At 46.5% G+C, this 15,767-nt stretch overlaps 1 protein-coding gene across 1 annotated transcript in view; it reads left to right on the top strand.

The window, feature by feature from the left end:
• PIF1 (PIF1 5'-to-3' DNA helicase) overlaps window positions 1-14,794 on the top strand; it is a 179,096-nt gene extending 164,302 nt beyond the window's left edge. Inside the window, 1 exon segment of the mRNA XM_033916027.1 lies at window positions 14,631-14,794. Within this exon segment, the coding sequence (XP_033771918.1) occupies window positions 14,631-14,687 (57 nt within the window). The 3' untranslated portion in view covers window positions 14,688-14,794.
• Window positions 14,795-15,767: the final 973 nt, after the last annotated feature.

The following is a 15,767-nucleotide window of genomic DNA, read 5'->3' as shown; positions in this document are numbered from 1 at the left end:
ATCAAGGTATATGATGTCTATGGGGGTCTCTCCTCTGTCCATCCGTTTGTTAATTCCTTCGAAGAAGTGCAATAAGTTAGTTAGGCACGATCTCCCCCTGCAGAAACCATGTTGGCTTGTTATCAGAAGTTTGTTTCTTTCCAAATGTTCATCGATGTTTTCTTTTATCAGTGCTTCCACCATTTTTCCCGGAACCGAGGTCAGACTCACCGGTCTATAGTTTCCCGGGTCACCTCTTGATCCCTTTTTAAAGATGGGCGTGACGTTGGCTATCTTCCAATCCTCCGGGATCGCGCCTGTTTTCAAGGATAGGTTGCAAATTTGCTGCAGTAGTTCCGCTATCTCCTCCTTTAATTCCTTCAAAACCCTTGGATGAATTCCGTCCGGACCTGGGGATTTGTCAGTTTTAAGTTTTTCTATCTGCCTGTATACATCATCAAGGCTCACTTCCATGGATGTTAATTTTTCTGCTTGATTTCCATTGAAGATTTGCTCAGGTTCCGGTATGTTGGTTGTGTCTTCGTTTGTAAATACAGATGTAAAGAACATGTTAAGTCTTTCCGCGACTTCTTTCTCCTCCTTCACCGCTCCCTTCCCGTCTCCTTCGTCCAGCGGTCCCACCTCCTCCCTAGCCGGCTGCTTCCCTTTTACATATCTAAAGAACGGTTTGAAATTTCGTGCTTCCCTTGCTAGCCTCTCTTCATACTCTCTTTTGTCATAAATGTGCTCAGGATCACGCTACCTTGGTTCACATGTTTTGGTCCTTCCCCCATATTATTCATTTTTGAAATAGTTTGGGTCAATACACTACAACTATATGGGGCAGGCGGTGGACCCCAACACCGAGAGCACTATTTGGTTTTTATGTATAGCAGCGCCTAAACCTAAAGGTTTGACTGCCTTTGTGGCTAGAGTTATGCTTCTGGGGAAAAAGGTCATTCTGTCCAACTGGTTGTCCCCTGAGCCACCGACTTATAGTCAATGGAGGTCATTGATCATGATTCATGCCTCATTGGAACGTAGGCAATTTTTAACTTTTGAAACTGGTCCAGGCTGCCGTTTTTGTTTGATTTGGGAACACTTTTGGATGGATCTTACTCCTTATGCTCGGAGTTGATTGTGTGACATTGTTTATTTGATGCTCTTTGCACTCATGGTCTGGTTGTTGTAGGGGATGGGGGGGAGGGATGTGTACTGTGTATATTCTGAAGAAAATTGTTATACTTTGTTTGACTGCACTTTGATATATAATAAATACATTTCAACATAACAACTTTGAACAGTTTAGTGTCATCTGCAAATTTAATCACCTCACTCGTCATTCCAATTTCCAGATCATTTATAAATAAGTTAAATAGCACTGGTCCCAGTACAGACCCCTGCGGCATTCCACTGTTTACTCTCCTTCATTGAGAAAAATAATCATTTTACCCTACCCACTGATTTCTATCCAATAACCAATTCCTAACCCACAACTGAACATTTCTACCTATCCCATGACACTTTAATTTTCTCAGGAGCCTCTCGTGAGGAACTTTATCAAAAGCTTTAAGAAAATCTAGATACACTATATTAACCGGCTTAACCTTTATTCACACCTTCAAAGAAGTCAAGCAAATTTGTGAGGCAAGATCTCCCTCGGCTGAACCCATTCTGACTCCATCTCATTAAATCATGTTTATCTATGTGTTCCACAATTCAATATCATTTATAAAAATGTTAAAAAGTACAGGCCCATTGATCACTACTCTCTGTCGCCTTCCATTCAACCAGTTCCTGACCTAGCCCATCATTTTGGGACCCATCCCAAGGGTACTCAGTTTATTTATTACATGTCTGTATGGAACCAGCAGGGGAGAAACTCTTTTGAAAAAGCACCGTTCCTGCACTGAGACCAGCATCAGAGCCCTCTCCAGCAGGGCACCTGGCCTCTGATCCACCCCTCCCCCTGAACCAGCAGGGGAGAAACTCTTTTGAAAAAGCACCGTTCCTGCACTGAGACCAGCATCGGAGCCTTCTCCAGCAGGGCACCTGGCCTCTGCTCCACCCCTCCCCCTGAACCAGCAGGGGAGAAACTCTTTTGAAAAAGCACCGTTCCTGCACTGAGACCAGCATCGGAGCCCTCTCCAGCAGGGCACCTGGCCTCTGCTCCACCCCTCCCCCGAGCCAACAGGGGAGAAAATCTTTATCCCTCTTAGCCACTGCACGAAAGCAGCCTCCATTCTCCTGCTCACCCACCCGAGTTTTGGTCTGCCTCCCCCCCCCAGCCAGCCGGGAAAGGAGAACTTCATGACCCTGCTTAAGCGCCGTTCGTTGGCAGCAAGCCCCCTCCTATAAAATCACTCGGGCTCGGGTTTGACTCCGTTTAAGTTCTACACAATTTTATTTTAGTTCAATTTGTTTAATTTGCTAAGTACTGCCCAATTCCTTTTCTTTCTAGCTCCCTCACAGTGCTCGTCGGATCTCCCTTCTTGCTGCATTCGGCAGCATTTTCAAACTGCCCCCCTGCAGCCGGGCGTGTGAACCAGCTCCGCCCCTCCCCCTGGGTCAGCAAACCACAAATCACACCAAGTGAATGGGCTTGCAGACACGTCTTGCGAATACCATCATCTGCCTGTTCTACCCATTGCAGGCACTATAAATTGCATGTACCATAATCCAGTGGCGTACTTAGGGTATGTGGCACCCGGGGCCCATCATTTTTTGACACCCCCCCATGTAAAAAAATATTTTTTGTAATGACCATGAAACGGAATAAATGGTCAGAATAGAAACAGGCAGTGAAAATTTTCTTATATTCCAAACATAACATAACATAAATTATGTCTGAATTGTCATGACATCAGAAGTACATATGGAGTAGTTGCAGGTGATGCTTGGGACAGTTCTGATTGTGTTAGTTCGGTTTTATGTGTTTTTTGAATAGAAGGGTTTTTATTTCTTTTTGAAGGTTTTGCAGTCTGTGGTCGATGTCAATTGGTTGTAGAGTTGGGGGTCGAGTGTTGCAGCTCGAATGGCTAGGAGGTTGTCGAACAGTTTTTTCTTTTGACGTTTTTGGTTGGAGGGTGTGTGAATGGTGCGTGAGTTCTCCTATGTCTGTTTGAAGTGGATTGAATTATTTAGCTAAAGAAATTAGTTACCCCCTCATCCCACACACATTAATTCTCTTCCATTTTTGTTCACATTATAAAAAACACTGATAAGTTCCCAGAAAAAAAATACATTAAAATAAGAAGTGAAAACAAAGGCCCCTACAGATGAGAACATAACATAAGAATAGGCTAACTGGGTCAGACCAATGGTCCATCATGCCCAGTAGCCCATTCTCATGGTAGCCAATCCAGGACACTAATACCTGGTCAAAACCCAAAGAGTAGCAACATTCCATGCTACCGATCCAGGGCAAGCAGACACTTCCCCCATGTCTTAATAACAGATTATGGACTTTTCCTCCAGGAATTTGTCCAAATCTTTCTTAAAACCAGCTACACTATCTGCTTTTACCATAACTTCTGGCCACTTCATTTTTAAGTTTAGATCTTTCATTTCAAACAGAGACCTTGCTAGATGTCAAATACAGCACAAGGTAACTGCACATGGACTTAGCTGTGCAGGAAATGTGAATCTCCTCATACACCCACCATATAGTGCAAAAATGTGCAAAGGTCTGTTTTTTTCTTTCGATCACTACATAGCCTAATGCCACACAAGCAGCACTGTTACAAACATATTCTGTAGGTCAATGCTAAGGATAACAAAGTTTACTTCCTTGGACCAGAAGGAGATACTGATAAACCACTGGAAGAGATCCCAAAACAACACCCAAAGACCCACTCAGTGTGTGAACCAGTTGAGTGGAGTGGACTAACTGGGGGGTGGAAATGGGCCCGGAGTTTGCTCAGCAGAATTTCCCAGACCACCTCTTCCTCTCAACACATTGACACGCCACCACCACCACTAGGAACACCTCACTGGGTAGGCCAGCTATGCTATAAACTTTATAAAACACATTATTATATTTTCTTATAAAGCACATATTTTAACTGAACTCTCTGACATCCTCAGCCTTTCCATTCACAAAAATAGAAGGAAGAAAAGTTCCCATTTCCTGCTGTCTCAAGTCCCCGGCCTATACAATATTTTTTTTCTGCAGACCCTTCAAAAGTCTGACCAAATCCTCATTTCACTTGCATTATAAAGTACTGAGGATGCCATCTCTCCCCAATCCCAGGTCCTAAAGTCTAAGACAGTAGCGCAAACTAATGCTGCCAGATTCAGGAAAAAAAATTTCGATTCGATTCAGCCTATTGAATTGGTTTTTCAATTCGATTTTCCTGCCCAGTTGGGTGATTTTTTTCAAAACTCCTGGTGGGTTTTATAGCTTTTTCACCCCCTTTGGCTTCTCCTAACCACACTGGCGCTGTGGTGTAAATAAAATAAAGAAACAAAAAGGACTTTTCCTCTCTCTGTTAAATCCTAGCTCACGTTTGCAGTCCAACACCAGCTCTGGCAGGATACACATTTCAAATCTGACATATTATAATCACAAAACAGAAAATAAAATTAATTTTTCTACCTTTTGTTGTCTGGTTATATTTCAAATCTTGTTGGTCCAAGGCTCTGGTTTTCTCTGATAACTTACTTGCCAGGGTCTCCTTCTTTCTTCTTTCTGCGTGCTAACCATCCATCTGCCAACTCTGTCCTCCCTTTCCATTTCCCTTCCCTCCCCAGGAAGTCTGGTATCTTTCCTTTTTTTCATCTCCCTCCACAGATCCACCTTTTCTTAACTACCCTTTCATCCGGCATCTCTCCCTCCTTCCCCACCACCCCAGAGTCCACCATCTCTCCCTTTCTTTTCCCAATTACCCTCCTATCCAGTATCTCTATCCCTCCTCCACACCATCCCTTGTGTCCAATTTCTCTCCCTTTCTGTTCCTTCTGTCCCTAAATCCCATGGTCCATCATCTCTCTCCCTCTCCTCTATTTTCAGACCCATTATTTCTTCCTCCCCCCCCCCAAAGTTTGGCATATGCACGTCTCTTTGAACACCCCCTTCCCTCCGTGGTACTTCTAAACCAGGGTCCCACCCAAAGGCCTGTCCCCCCTTGAAGGCCTGTCCCATCCCCTTGTAGGCCTGTCCCCCCCTTGAAGGCCTGTCCCTCCCCCTTGTAGGCCTGTCCCCCCCTTGAAGGCCTGTCCCTCCCCCTTGTAGGCCTGTCCCCCCTTGAAGGCCTGCCTGCCTGTCCCCCCCATGAAGGCCTGTCCCCCCCCCCCTTGAAGGCCTGTCCCACCCCCTTGTAGGCCTGCCTGCCTGTCCCCCCCCCTTGAAGGCCTGTCCCCCCCTTGAAGGCCTGTCCCCCCCTTGAAGGTCTGCACCCCCTTGAAGGTCTGCACCCCCTTGAAGGTCTGCACCCCCCTTGAAGGTCTGCACCCCCCTTGAAGGTCTGCACCCCCCGAAGGCCTGCACCCCCCTTGAAGGCCTGTCCCACCCCCTTGTAGGCCTGTCCCACCCCCTTGTAGGCCTGTCCCACCCCCTTGTAGGCCTGTCCCCCCCTTGTAGGCCTGTCCCCCCCCTTGAAGGCCTGCACCCCCTTGAAGGTCTGCACCCCCCCTGAAGTCCTGCACCCCCCAAAGGCCTGTCCCCCCCTTGAAGGCCTGTCCCCCCCTTGAAGGCCTGTCCCCCCCCTTGAAGGCCTGTCCCACCCCCTTGAAGGCCTGCCTGTCCCCCTTGAAGGCCTGCCTGTCCCCCCTTGAAGGCCTGCCTGCCCCCCCTTGAAGGCCTGCCTGCCCCCCCTTGAAGGCCTGTCCCTCCCCCTTGAAGGTCTGAACACCCCCCCGAAGGCCTGTCCCCCCCCTTGAAGGCTTGCCTGCCCCCCCCTTGAAGGCCTGTCCCCCCTTGAAGGCCTGCTTGCCTGTCACCCCCGCCCCCTTGAAAGCCTGCCTGCCCGCCCACCCCACCCCGAAGGACCGCTCGCCCCCCTGGCCTCCCCGCACCACCTATGAAGCAGCACTACCTATGCTCCCGGCCTTGCCGTTCAGTCCCCCCCCACCACCCCCGAAGGACCGCTCGCCCCACTGACCTTCCTGCACCACCTATGAAGTAGCCGCAGCAGGATCACGACGTCAGCTATCCCTGCGCTGCTTCCTGCGCCGCGGTCCCGCCCCTCCTCTGACGTCAGAGGAGGGGCGGGACCGCGGTGCAGGAAGCAGCGCCCAAGCAGCTCAGGGATCGCTGACGTCGCAATCCTACTGCGGGCTGCTTCACAGGTGGTACAGGAAGGTCAGTGGGGCGAGCGGTCCTTCGGGGGTGGGGGGGACTGAACGGCAAGGCCGGAAGCACCTCCTCAGGGCCCCTCCCGCCCCCCTCTTGGTACGCCCCTGCCATAATCTGCACGTTCTATAAACTGCATGTACTGCACGTTATAAATTGTTATGATCTGCACCAAAGCCTGTTATATCCTGCACAATCTGCTTCTATAACCCGTTATTGCATTTATAGCCTGCTATTGCTTATAAAATTTGTTACTGCATGTTTAGTCAGTACTGCATGTATAGTACAGTCTACTACTGCTTACACAGACTTGTTATCACTGTCTTCCATCTAAGCATAATCCCTGTGTCTATCTTACTAGTTCATATGCTTAGCCCCACCTCAGTCTGTATCTCACAACTAGCTACTGTTAACCCCACACCGTCAGTACCTCATCAGCTTTCCAATTGCGTGCAAATTCTCCCTCAGTTTTTGTCCCTCTCCTATTTCCCTCAGTCCTCATCCGACCAAACTCTCCCCCACCTGCCTGGCAAACCCAACCCCCACTCGTGGGTTTCTCCTCATTTCCCAACATGAAACCACCATTCTGGCTCCTCCTTCTCCTACTATGCTAACTCACCAGCTCTTCTCTCTGCCTAAACCCCTCCCCCCCACCTCCCCCGACTCCACATACTCCAACAGCACCTGCCCTGGCCGTAAAATTCCCATACTAGTACGAACCAGATCCCATCCTTTCACAAAACACCGTGGAGTCAATCACTCCTCCTTAAAACCTGTTTCTCCTGCCAACCTACCCAACCAAGGGGAAATCCTGCCAATCCAACTTGATCAGCTTCTTTGACTGGGTGACGGGGAAGCTCGATGTTGGAGAGTCCTTGGACATTGTATACTTGGACTTCAGCAAAGCATTTGATAGTGTCCCACACCGCAGGTTGTTGTGCAAAATGAGTTCTATAGGATTAGGTGACACTTTGACAAAATGGGTTGGGGACTGGCTTGGTGGTAGGCTTCAGAGGGTGGTGGTGAACGGCACCCCCTCCGTAACGACGGCAGTGATCAGCGGAGTGCCACAGGGCTCGGTCTTAGGCCCGATCCTTTTCAATATCTTTATAAGGGACTTGGCTGAGGGGCTTTGCGGTAAAATAACGTTATTCGCCAATGACGCCAAACTATGTAATATAACAAGCAAGAGCCCAACGAACAATATGAAACACGACCTACTCCTATTGGAGCAATGGTCAAGGACCTGGCAACTGACTTTCAATGCCAAGAAATGCAAAGTCATGCACCTTGGCAGTCAAAATCCATGCGAGACTTACACCCTAAATGGCAAGATCCTAGCAAGGACTGTTGCAGAACGGGACTTAGGGGTGATCATCAGTGAAGACATGAAGACTGCCAATCAAGTGGAGCGGGCTTCATCTAAGGCTAGGCAGATCATAGGATATATACGTAGGAGTTTCATCAGCCGTAAGCCTGAAGTCATTATGCCGTTGTATAGATCCATGGTGAGGCCCCATCTGGAATACTGCGTGCAATTCTGGAGGCCTCATTACCGCAAGGATGTACTGAGGCTTGAGTCAGTCCAGCGAATGGCCACCCGGATGGTCTCGGGACTCAAAGATCTCCCGTACGAGGAACGGCTGGATATATTGCGGTTATACTCACTCGAGGAACGCAGAGAGAGGGGAGATATGATTGAGACGTTCAAGTACCTCACGGGCCGTATCGAGGTAGAAGAGGATATCTTCTTTTTCAAAGGTCCGGCGACAAGAGGACATCCATGGAAAATCAGGGGGGGGGAAATTGCACGGCGACACCAGGAAATACTTTTTCACCGAAAGAGTGGTTGATCGCTGGAATAGACTTCCACTTCAGGTGATCAAGGCAAGCAGCGTGCCTGATTTTAAGAAGAAATGGGATCGTCACGTGGGATCTCTGCACAGAGTTAAATAGGGGAGGGTCATTGGGGTGGGCAGACTAGATGGGCCGCGGCCCTTATCTGCCATCTTTTTCTATGTTTCTATACCTCGGACTCTCTCACCCCAGTCCCAATTCTCTACTGTAACGCCAAATCAGCCCAAAACAAAACCCAAATACTAAAAGACTTACTCGGAGATTTTGACCCTGGTTTCCTGTGCATCACAGAAACATGGATTGAAAGAGATGACTCTTTCACACAAAACGAACTCTGCCCCCCTGGCTACTATGGTCTCTTCTTACCCAGAACCAACCGGAGGGGAGGAGGCCTGGCCCTGCTTTACAAATCATTTTTCAATGTCCAGCTCCTTGAAAAGGGCAGCCATACATCACTAGAATTCTTGCTAGCCTCGGTAAACCACAAACTCCATCCCTACCCATTAGGTATCCTGCTACTTTACCGCCCACCCACCCCCTGGAACAAATCCTCCGAACTTGTCCTAGAGACCATAACAAGGGCCTTCCTAAAATTCCAGAGACTATTGATCATTGGCGATATTAACCTCCACCTAGACGATATCACCAACAAGGATGCAACTGATTTCAATGACTTCCTCACCTCCCTTGGTTTCACTGCCCCTCCGCCCACCCCTACCCATGATAAGGGGCATACTCTAGATATCATCAGCTTCCTCGATCGGACGGAACACAAAACTTCTGTTGAAGAAGCGCGTTGGGAACATGTCCCCTGGTCTGATCACCTTCTTGGCTCCGTCTGCCTTCCCATTTTCATGTCCCATCTGGGCACTCCTCCGCGAGCCACAAACTATATCACCTACCGCAAAAAAAAATCACGAGTGAACAGTTCTGGTCCCAATTTCCCAACCAACTCCCTCCTTTTCCTGACCATACTGACCCTGACTCCAACTGGCACAACTGGGTAACCCTTTCTGAATCCACTTACCGCGCTCTTGCTCCCCTCTGTACTAAACCTATCTCCCACTCCCGCAAAGCTCCCTGGTATCTTCCATATCATAGGGAATTGAAGCAGAAATGTCGAGCACTGGAGCGTAAATGGAAAAAATCAAAATCCCCTTCTGACAGACAATCCTGGAGAGACAATATCAAGTTCTACAACACGGTATTGACAAAAGCAAGAAAAAATTTCTATGGTGACAAAATCACCAGATCAAAAAACCAAACTAGTACACTGTTCAACATCTGGCGTAATTTAACCTCAAAAAATGACTCCACCACCCCCCTCTCTCCACCATCTGCTAACGACCTAGCCAAATTTTTTAACGATAAGATAATTACCATAAGAAGCTCTTTCCCCCTAACTATCTCCTACAATTCTCTACCTCCCAACGACTCCAACCCTATCCCTGCTGATAGATCCTGGACTGCCTTCGAAATAGCCTCCGAATCCCAGATCTCTAAACTTTGTCTCAAATTGAAATCCTGCAAATGTATCCTAGATCCTTTCCCATCCTACCTTTACGATAACATTCCTGAGCATTCCATCTCCTCCCTCACCAATCTTGTAAACACTGCCCTACTATCTGGCCTGTTCTCTACAGAAATGGGACACATTGCCTTATCCCCTCTTTTGAAAAAAGTTGATCTCGACCCCTCCTCACCATCGAACTACTGCCCCATAGCAAATATCCCCCTCCTAACCAAACTGCTTGAGTCCATAGTCGCTACCCAGCTATCTTCTTATCTAGAGAGATTCTCCATTCTCTCCCCCTATCAACATGGCTTTAGACCCAGCTTCAGCACCGAGTCCCTCCTTGTCTCCCTAATATCAAAGGTGCAACAACTACATTCTCGAAACAAATTCGCTGTTCTGTTACAATTCGACCTCTCTGCTGCTTTTGATGTCATCCACCACGACATACTACTTTATCAACTTTCCGAGATAGGAATTGATTCCACCGTTCTTAATTGGTTTTCAAACTTCCTTCGCTCTCGCTCCTACACTATCAACTCTAATGGCACCATGTCCACTCCTTGGTCTCCTTCTTGCGGTGTCCCTAAGGGATCACCCCTTTCCCCTATCCTTTTTAATATCTATATGTCCTCATTGAAGCTCTTCCAGCTTTCCCCCCTTGAAACAATCTACGATATCCTTGTCCTTCTTGAAACAGACCAGAACCTCACCAACCTCCACGATAACATAACATCCTGCATAATGAGACTCCACTTCTGGTCCCTCTCGGTACAGATGAAACTAAATGAATCAAAAACAAAATTACTCTGGCTTGGCCCAAAGTTAGAACACCTGCCCACCCTCTTCGCACTGCCCTCAGGCACTGCCTTACACCTTGAGTTCTCAAGCAAGGTCCTTGGCATCATTATCGATTCCTCTCTCTCTCTCAACGACCACTTCAACTCCTTGACAAAATCATGCTTTTTCAGCCTCCACATGCTAAGGAAAGCAAGACCCTTCTTCCGCCAAAAACATTTCGCCGTCCTTGTCCAATCCATCATCCTATCCAAACTTGACTATTGTAATGGCAGCCAAGCTGATTTTTGCAAAACGTAAATCTGACCACATCTCCCCACTCCTGGCCAATCTTCATTGGCTCCCAGTGATTTCCAGAGTCAAATTCAAATGCTCTTGCCTGGCTTTTAAGATTATTCACGGCATCCTTCCTTCCCTAAAAACATAGTAACATAGTAACATAGTAGATGACGGCAGATAAAGACCCGAATGGTCCATCCAGTCTGCCCAACCTGATTCAATTTAAAATTTTTATTTTATTTTTTTTAATTTTTCTTCTTAGCTATTTCTGGGCAAGAATCCAAAGCTTTACCCGGTACTGTGCTTGGGTTCCATCTGCCAAAATCTCTGTTAAGACTTACTCCAGCCCATCTACACCCTCCCAGCCATTGAAGCCCTCCCCTGCCCATCCTTCACCAAACGGCCATACACCGACACAGACCGTGCAAGTCTGCCCAGTAACTGGCCTAGTTCAATATTTAATATTATTTTCTGATTCTAAATCTTCTGTGTTCATCCCACGCTTCTTTGAACTCAGTCACAGTTTTACTCTCCACCACCTCTCTCGGGAGCGCATTCCAGGCATCCACTACCCTCTCCGTAAAGTAGAATTTCCTAACATTGCCCCTGAATCTACCACCCCTCAACCTCAAATTATGTCCTCTGGTTTTACCATTTTCCTTTCTCTGGAAAAGATTTTGTTCTACGTTAATACCCTTCAAGTATTTGAACGTCTGAATCATATCTCCCCTGTCTCTCCTTTCCTCTAGGGTATACATATTCAGGACTTCCAGTCTCTCCTCATACGTCTTCTGGCGCAAGCCTCCTATCATTTTCGTCGCCCTCCTCTGGACCGCCTCAAGTCTTCTTACGTCTTTCGCCAGATACGGTCTCCAAAACTGAACACAATACTCCAAGTGGGGCCTCACCAATGACCTGTACAGGGGCATCAACACCTTCTTCCTTCTACTGACTACGCCTCTCTTTATACAGCCCAGCATCCTTCTGGCAGCAGCCACTGCCTTGTCACACTGTTTTTTCGCCTTTAGATCTTCGGACACTATCACCCCAAGGTCCCTCTCCCCGTCCGTGCATATCAGCTTCTCTCCTCCCAGCATATATGGTTCCTTCCTATTATTAATCCCCAAATGCATTACTCTGCATTTCTTTGCATTGAATTTTAGTTGCCAGGCATTAGACCATTCCTCTAACTTTTGCAGATCCTTTTTCATATTTTCCACTCCCTCTTCGGTGTCTACTCTGTTACAAATCTTGGTATCATCTGCAAAAAGGCACACTTTTCCTTCTAACCCTTCAGCAATGTCACTCACATACATATTGAACAGGATTGGCCCCAGCACCGAACCCTGAGGGACTCCACTAGTCACCTTTCCTTCCTTCGAGCGACTTCCATTAACCACCACCCTCTGGCGTCTGTCCGACAGCCAGTTTCTGACCCAGTTCACCACTTTGGGTCCTAACTTCAGCCCTTCAAGTTTGTTCAACAGCCTCCTATGAGGAACTGTATCAAAGGCTTTGCTGAAATCCAAGTAAATTACATCTAGCATATGTCCTCGATCCAGCTCTCTGGTCACCCAATCAAAAAATTCAATCAGGTTCGTTTGGCACGATTTACCTTTTGTAAAGCCATGTTGCCTCGGATCCTGTAACCCATTAGATTCAAGGAAGTACACTATCCTTTCTTTCAGCAACACTTCCATTATTTTTCCAACAACTGAAGTGAGGCTCACCGGCCTATAGTTTCCTGCTTCATCCCTGTGACCACTTTTATGAATAGGGACCACATCCGCTCTCCTCCAATCCCCAGTAATCACTCCCGTCTCCAGAGATTTGTTGAACAAATCTTTAATAGGACTCGCCAGAACCTCTCTGAGCTCCCTTAGTATCCTGGGATGGATCCCGTCTGGTCCCATCGCTTTGTCCACCTTCAGTTTTTCAAGTTGCTCATAAACACCCTTCTCCGTGAACGGTGCAGAATCTACTCCATTTTCTCGTGTAACTTTGCCAGATAATCTCAGTCCTTCTCCAGGATTTTCTTCTGTGAACACAGAACAGAAGTATTTGTTTAGCACATTTGCTTTCTCCTCATCACTCTCCACATATTTGTTCCCAGCATCTTTTAGCCTAGCAATTCCATTTTTATCTTCCTCCTTTCACTAATATATCTGAAAAAATTTTTATCTCCCTTTTTTACATTTTTAGCCATTTGTTCTTCCGCCTGTGCCTTCGCCAAACGTATCTCTCTCTTGACTTCTTTCAGTTTCACCCTGTAGTCCTTTCTGCTCTCCCACTTTCTTTCAACTCCTCGTGCCCTGACTCCACCAGGACCGCCCATAAATTAAAACTATCCTTCCCCTCCCTACATGGTATTCTCCACGCAGGTAAACTGGGAAAATCACTTCTTTTCAAAATCACAGGTCTCTGGAATGACTTTACTATCCCGCTGCGGAACCTGAGCTCCCTCCATTTATTCCGCAAGCAACTAAAAACCTGGCTCTTCTCTAACATGTAATTTCTTTTCCCTTACTTTTCCACTCGATTTATAAACTTATGTAAACCTTTTCCTACCCTTTCTCATTTTTAAGTTCTTGTAAACCGTGCCGAGCTCTACTTCCGTGGAGATGATGCGGTATATAAACTTAAGGTTTAGTTTAGTTTAGTTTAGGAACACTGTCAAAGGCTTTGCTAAAATCTAAATACACCACATGTAGCGCACATCCTCTATATGATTCTCTGGTCACCCACTCAAAGAAATTGATCAGATCAGAACTGTTGTTGTGGATAGGGAAGCTTGATAAGAAAGATTTTCACTAAATAATTGTCCTTTGTTCTATACTGTTCATTATGCTATGTATTTTTCAGTTAAACAGAAAAATTATACGTTAGATGACTCTGGATTTTATAGTGTGATGCTGTACCTTATCTAATGTATTATGATTATACGCTAGGAACACACCAGGAGAGTGTGGTGCAGTGGTTAAAGCTACATCCTCAACATCCTGAGGTTGTAGGTTAAAACTCACACTGTTCCTTGTGACTCCGGGAAGTTACTTAATCCCCCCCCCCCCCTTGCCTGCTGGGATAGAGAGGGGAAAATGCTTGAGTACCTGAATAAAATTCATGTAAACCGTTCTGAGCTCTCTTGGGAGAACGGTATAAAAAATTGAATGAATGGGAAATAATCAAATCAGATCTTATTATGAAAATAGGACCCAACACAGGCCGTATTTCAGTAAAAGCCTTCATCAGGAGTCCATATCAAATCAGTACTAAATACTTTCTCTGCTTCAAGCTCAGAAGGAAAAAATAAGTATGGAAACCACACACCTTTTTAATATGGACTCCTGATGAAGACTTTTACTGAAACACGGCCTGTGTTGTATCCTGTTTTCATAATAAAGACCTGGTTTGATTATATCTCACTCATATATTTGGTGTGTTCCCAGTGGTGTAGTAAGGGGGGGGGCGCAAGCACCTTATGCCATATTCACGCCATCCCTTCTCCTACCCCGTACCTCTGTAGATCTTCACTAGTGTGAGCAACTTCTGTCTGTTGTTCGCACCAGCCTAGTTCCCCTCTGAATCACTTCTGGGTCATGGGGCTAGGAAGTGATGTCAGACGGGAATCCAATGCTGATGCGAGGAGCATGCTGGAGCAGCCACTTATGCTGGTGAAGATTTAGAGAGGGGAGAGCGTGAGTGGGGTTAGGGGGCATGGGGAGATGCCAATGCCCTGGGCGCCTCCTACCTTTACTATACCACGATGCTGTATTTTGGTTGACTTTGTTCTTCATGGACCTTATTTTTCTTGCTGTTTGTGGATTATGATTTATGAACCATAAATTGCTAAATATTTGTAGCTAAAATACTGTGAACATTAATATGTAAGTAAAACTTTTCTTTATCTTGTAGGCTTTTCTTCTCAGCAATGAATGTGGTAATCAGAAGAACAGAGATGTTGCACATTAACCTCTACCACTCTTCAGACAACAGACTTGTTCTTAAATGAGGAGATGACTTCTGAATATTAATATTTAGCTTATTTTAATGAAATAAATTACTTTTTTAAACTTCTATTTCATTACCCATTTTGTTTCTTTATTCTATGATGCTTAAGACAAATTCTAAGTGTGGGAAAAAATGAGAACGGGGAGTTCGATTCAAAGCCCCCTGCAGCTCCTTGTGATCATGAGCAAGTCACTTAGGGTAAAATATGGCCTTAAGTACATTCCTATGTAGGTCTTTCCTGCATGCTAAGGCCCTTTGTACCATTTTCATTTTTTTGTAGTGATGGCCATGCACTAAATTTGCTATTAGTATGTGGCCAGTAAAACTTTAGCATTTCCAGTGCAATAGGTGAAACATTCTAGACCAGAGGTGTCAAAGTCGTTCCTCGAGGGCCTCAATCCAGTTGGGTTTTCAGGATTTCCCCAATGAATATGCATGAGATCTATTTGCATGCCCTGCTTTCATTGTATGCTAATAGATCTCATTGGGGAAATCCTGAAAACCCGACTGGATTGAGGCCCTTAAGGAGGGACTTTGACACCCCTGTTCTAGACAGATGGGTAGTGTCCCCATGGCTGCGTCCCATCTGCAGAAGGAATCCACTCTGGATTTTGTCTGTGCTCTGCTCTACTTCACTGGGCTCATTAGCTCCCTCTACAATTTTCCCCTTCTGCACAAATGCCTGCAGGAGTATGTTCTGGCTCTCCATACTTTTATGCATTTTCATCCCTTGTTCAGGGTTTATCAAGCTCTGTGTACATTAAGATGTCACAGACTTCAGTTGCAGCTGACAGGCCAATCCCTGGTAGTACCTGTTAGCCAGCCTGCATTTACTTCACAAGAGCTTAGGTTCATCCTCACCTTTCTCCTGCTAAATGAGGGTTCGAGCACAGACTGTTTGGCATCTGTTGGAGACTCAGCGGTGTCTTGCAGGGTGCTGGCTGCGTATGCCCACCTCCACCCATCTGTTGGTCCACAGGGGTGGAGGTATAGTTGAGCTTTGTAGAGGCATTCCCAGCTTGAGGTAGGCTGCAGGTCACT

Source organism: Geotrypetes seraphini, chromosome 12 (genome assembly GCF_902459505.1).
Source record: "Geotrypetes seraphini chromosome 12, aGeoSer1.1, whole genome shotgun sequence".
NCBI lineage: Eukaryota > Metazoa > Chordata > Amphibia > Gymnophiona > Dermophiidae > Geotrypetes > Geotrypetes seraphini.
Note: the sequence above shows the minus strand (reverse complement) of the source record. Positions and strands in the feature narration are given on the sequence as shown.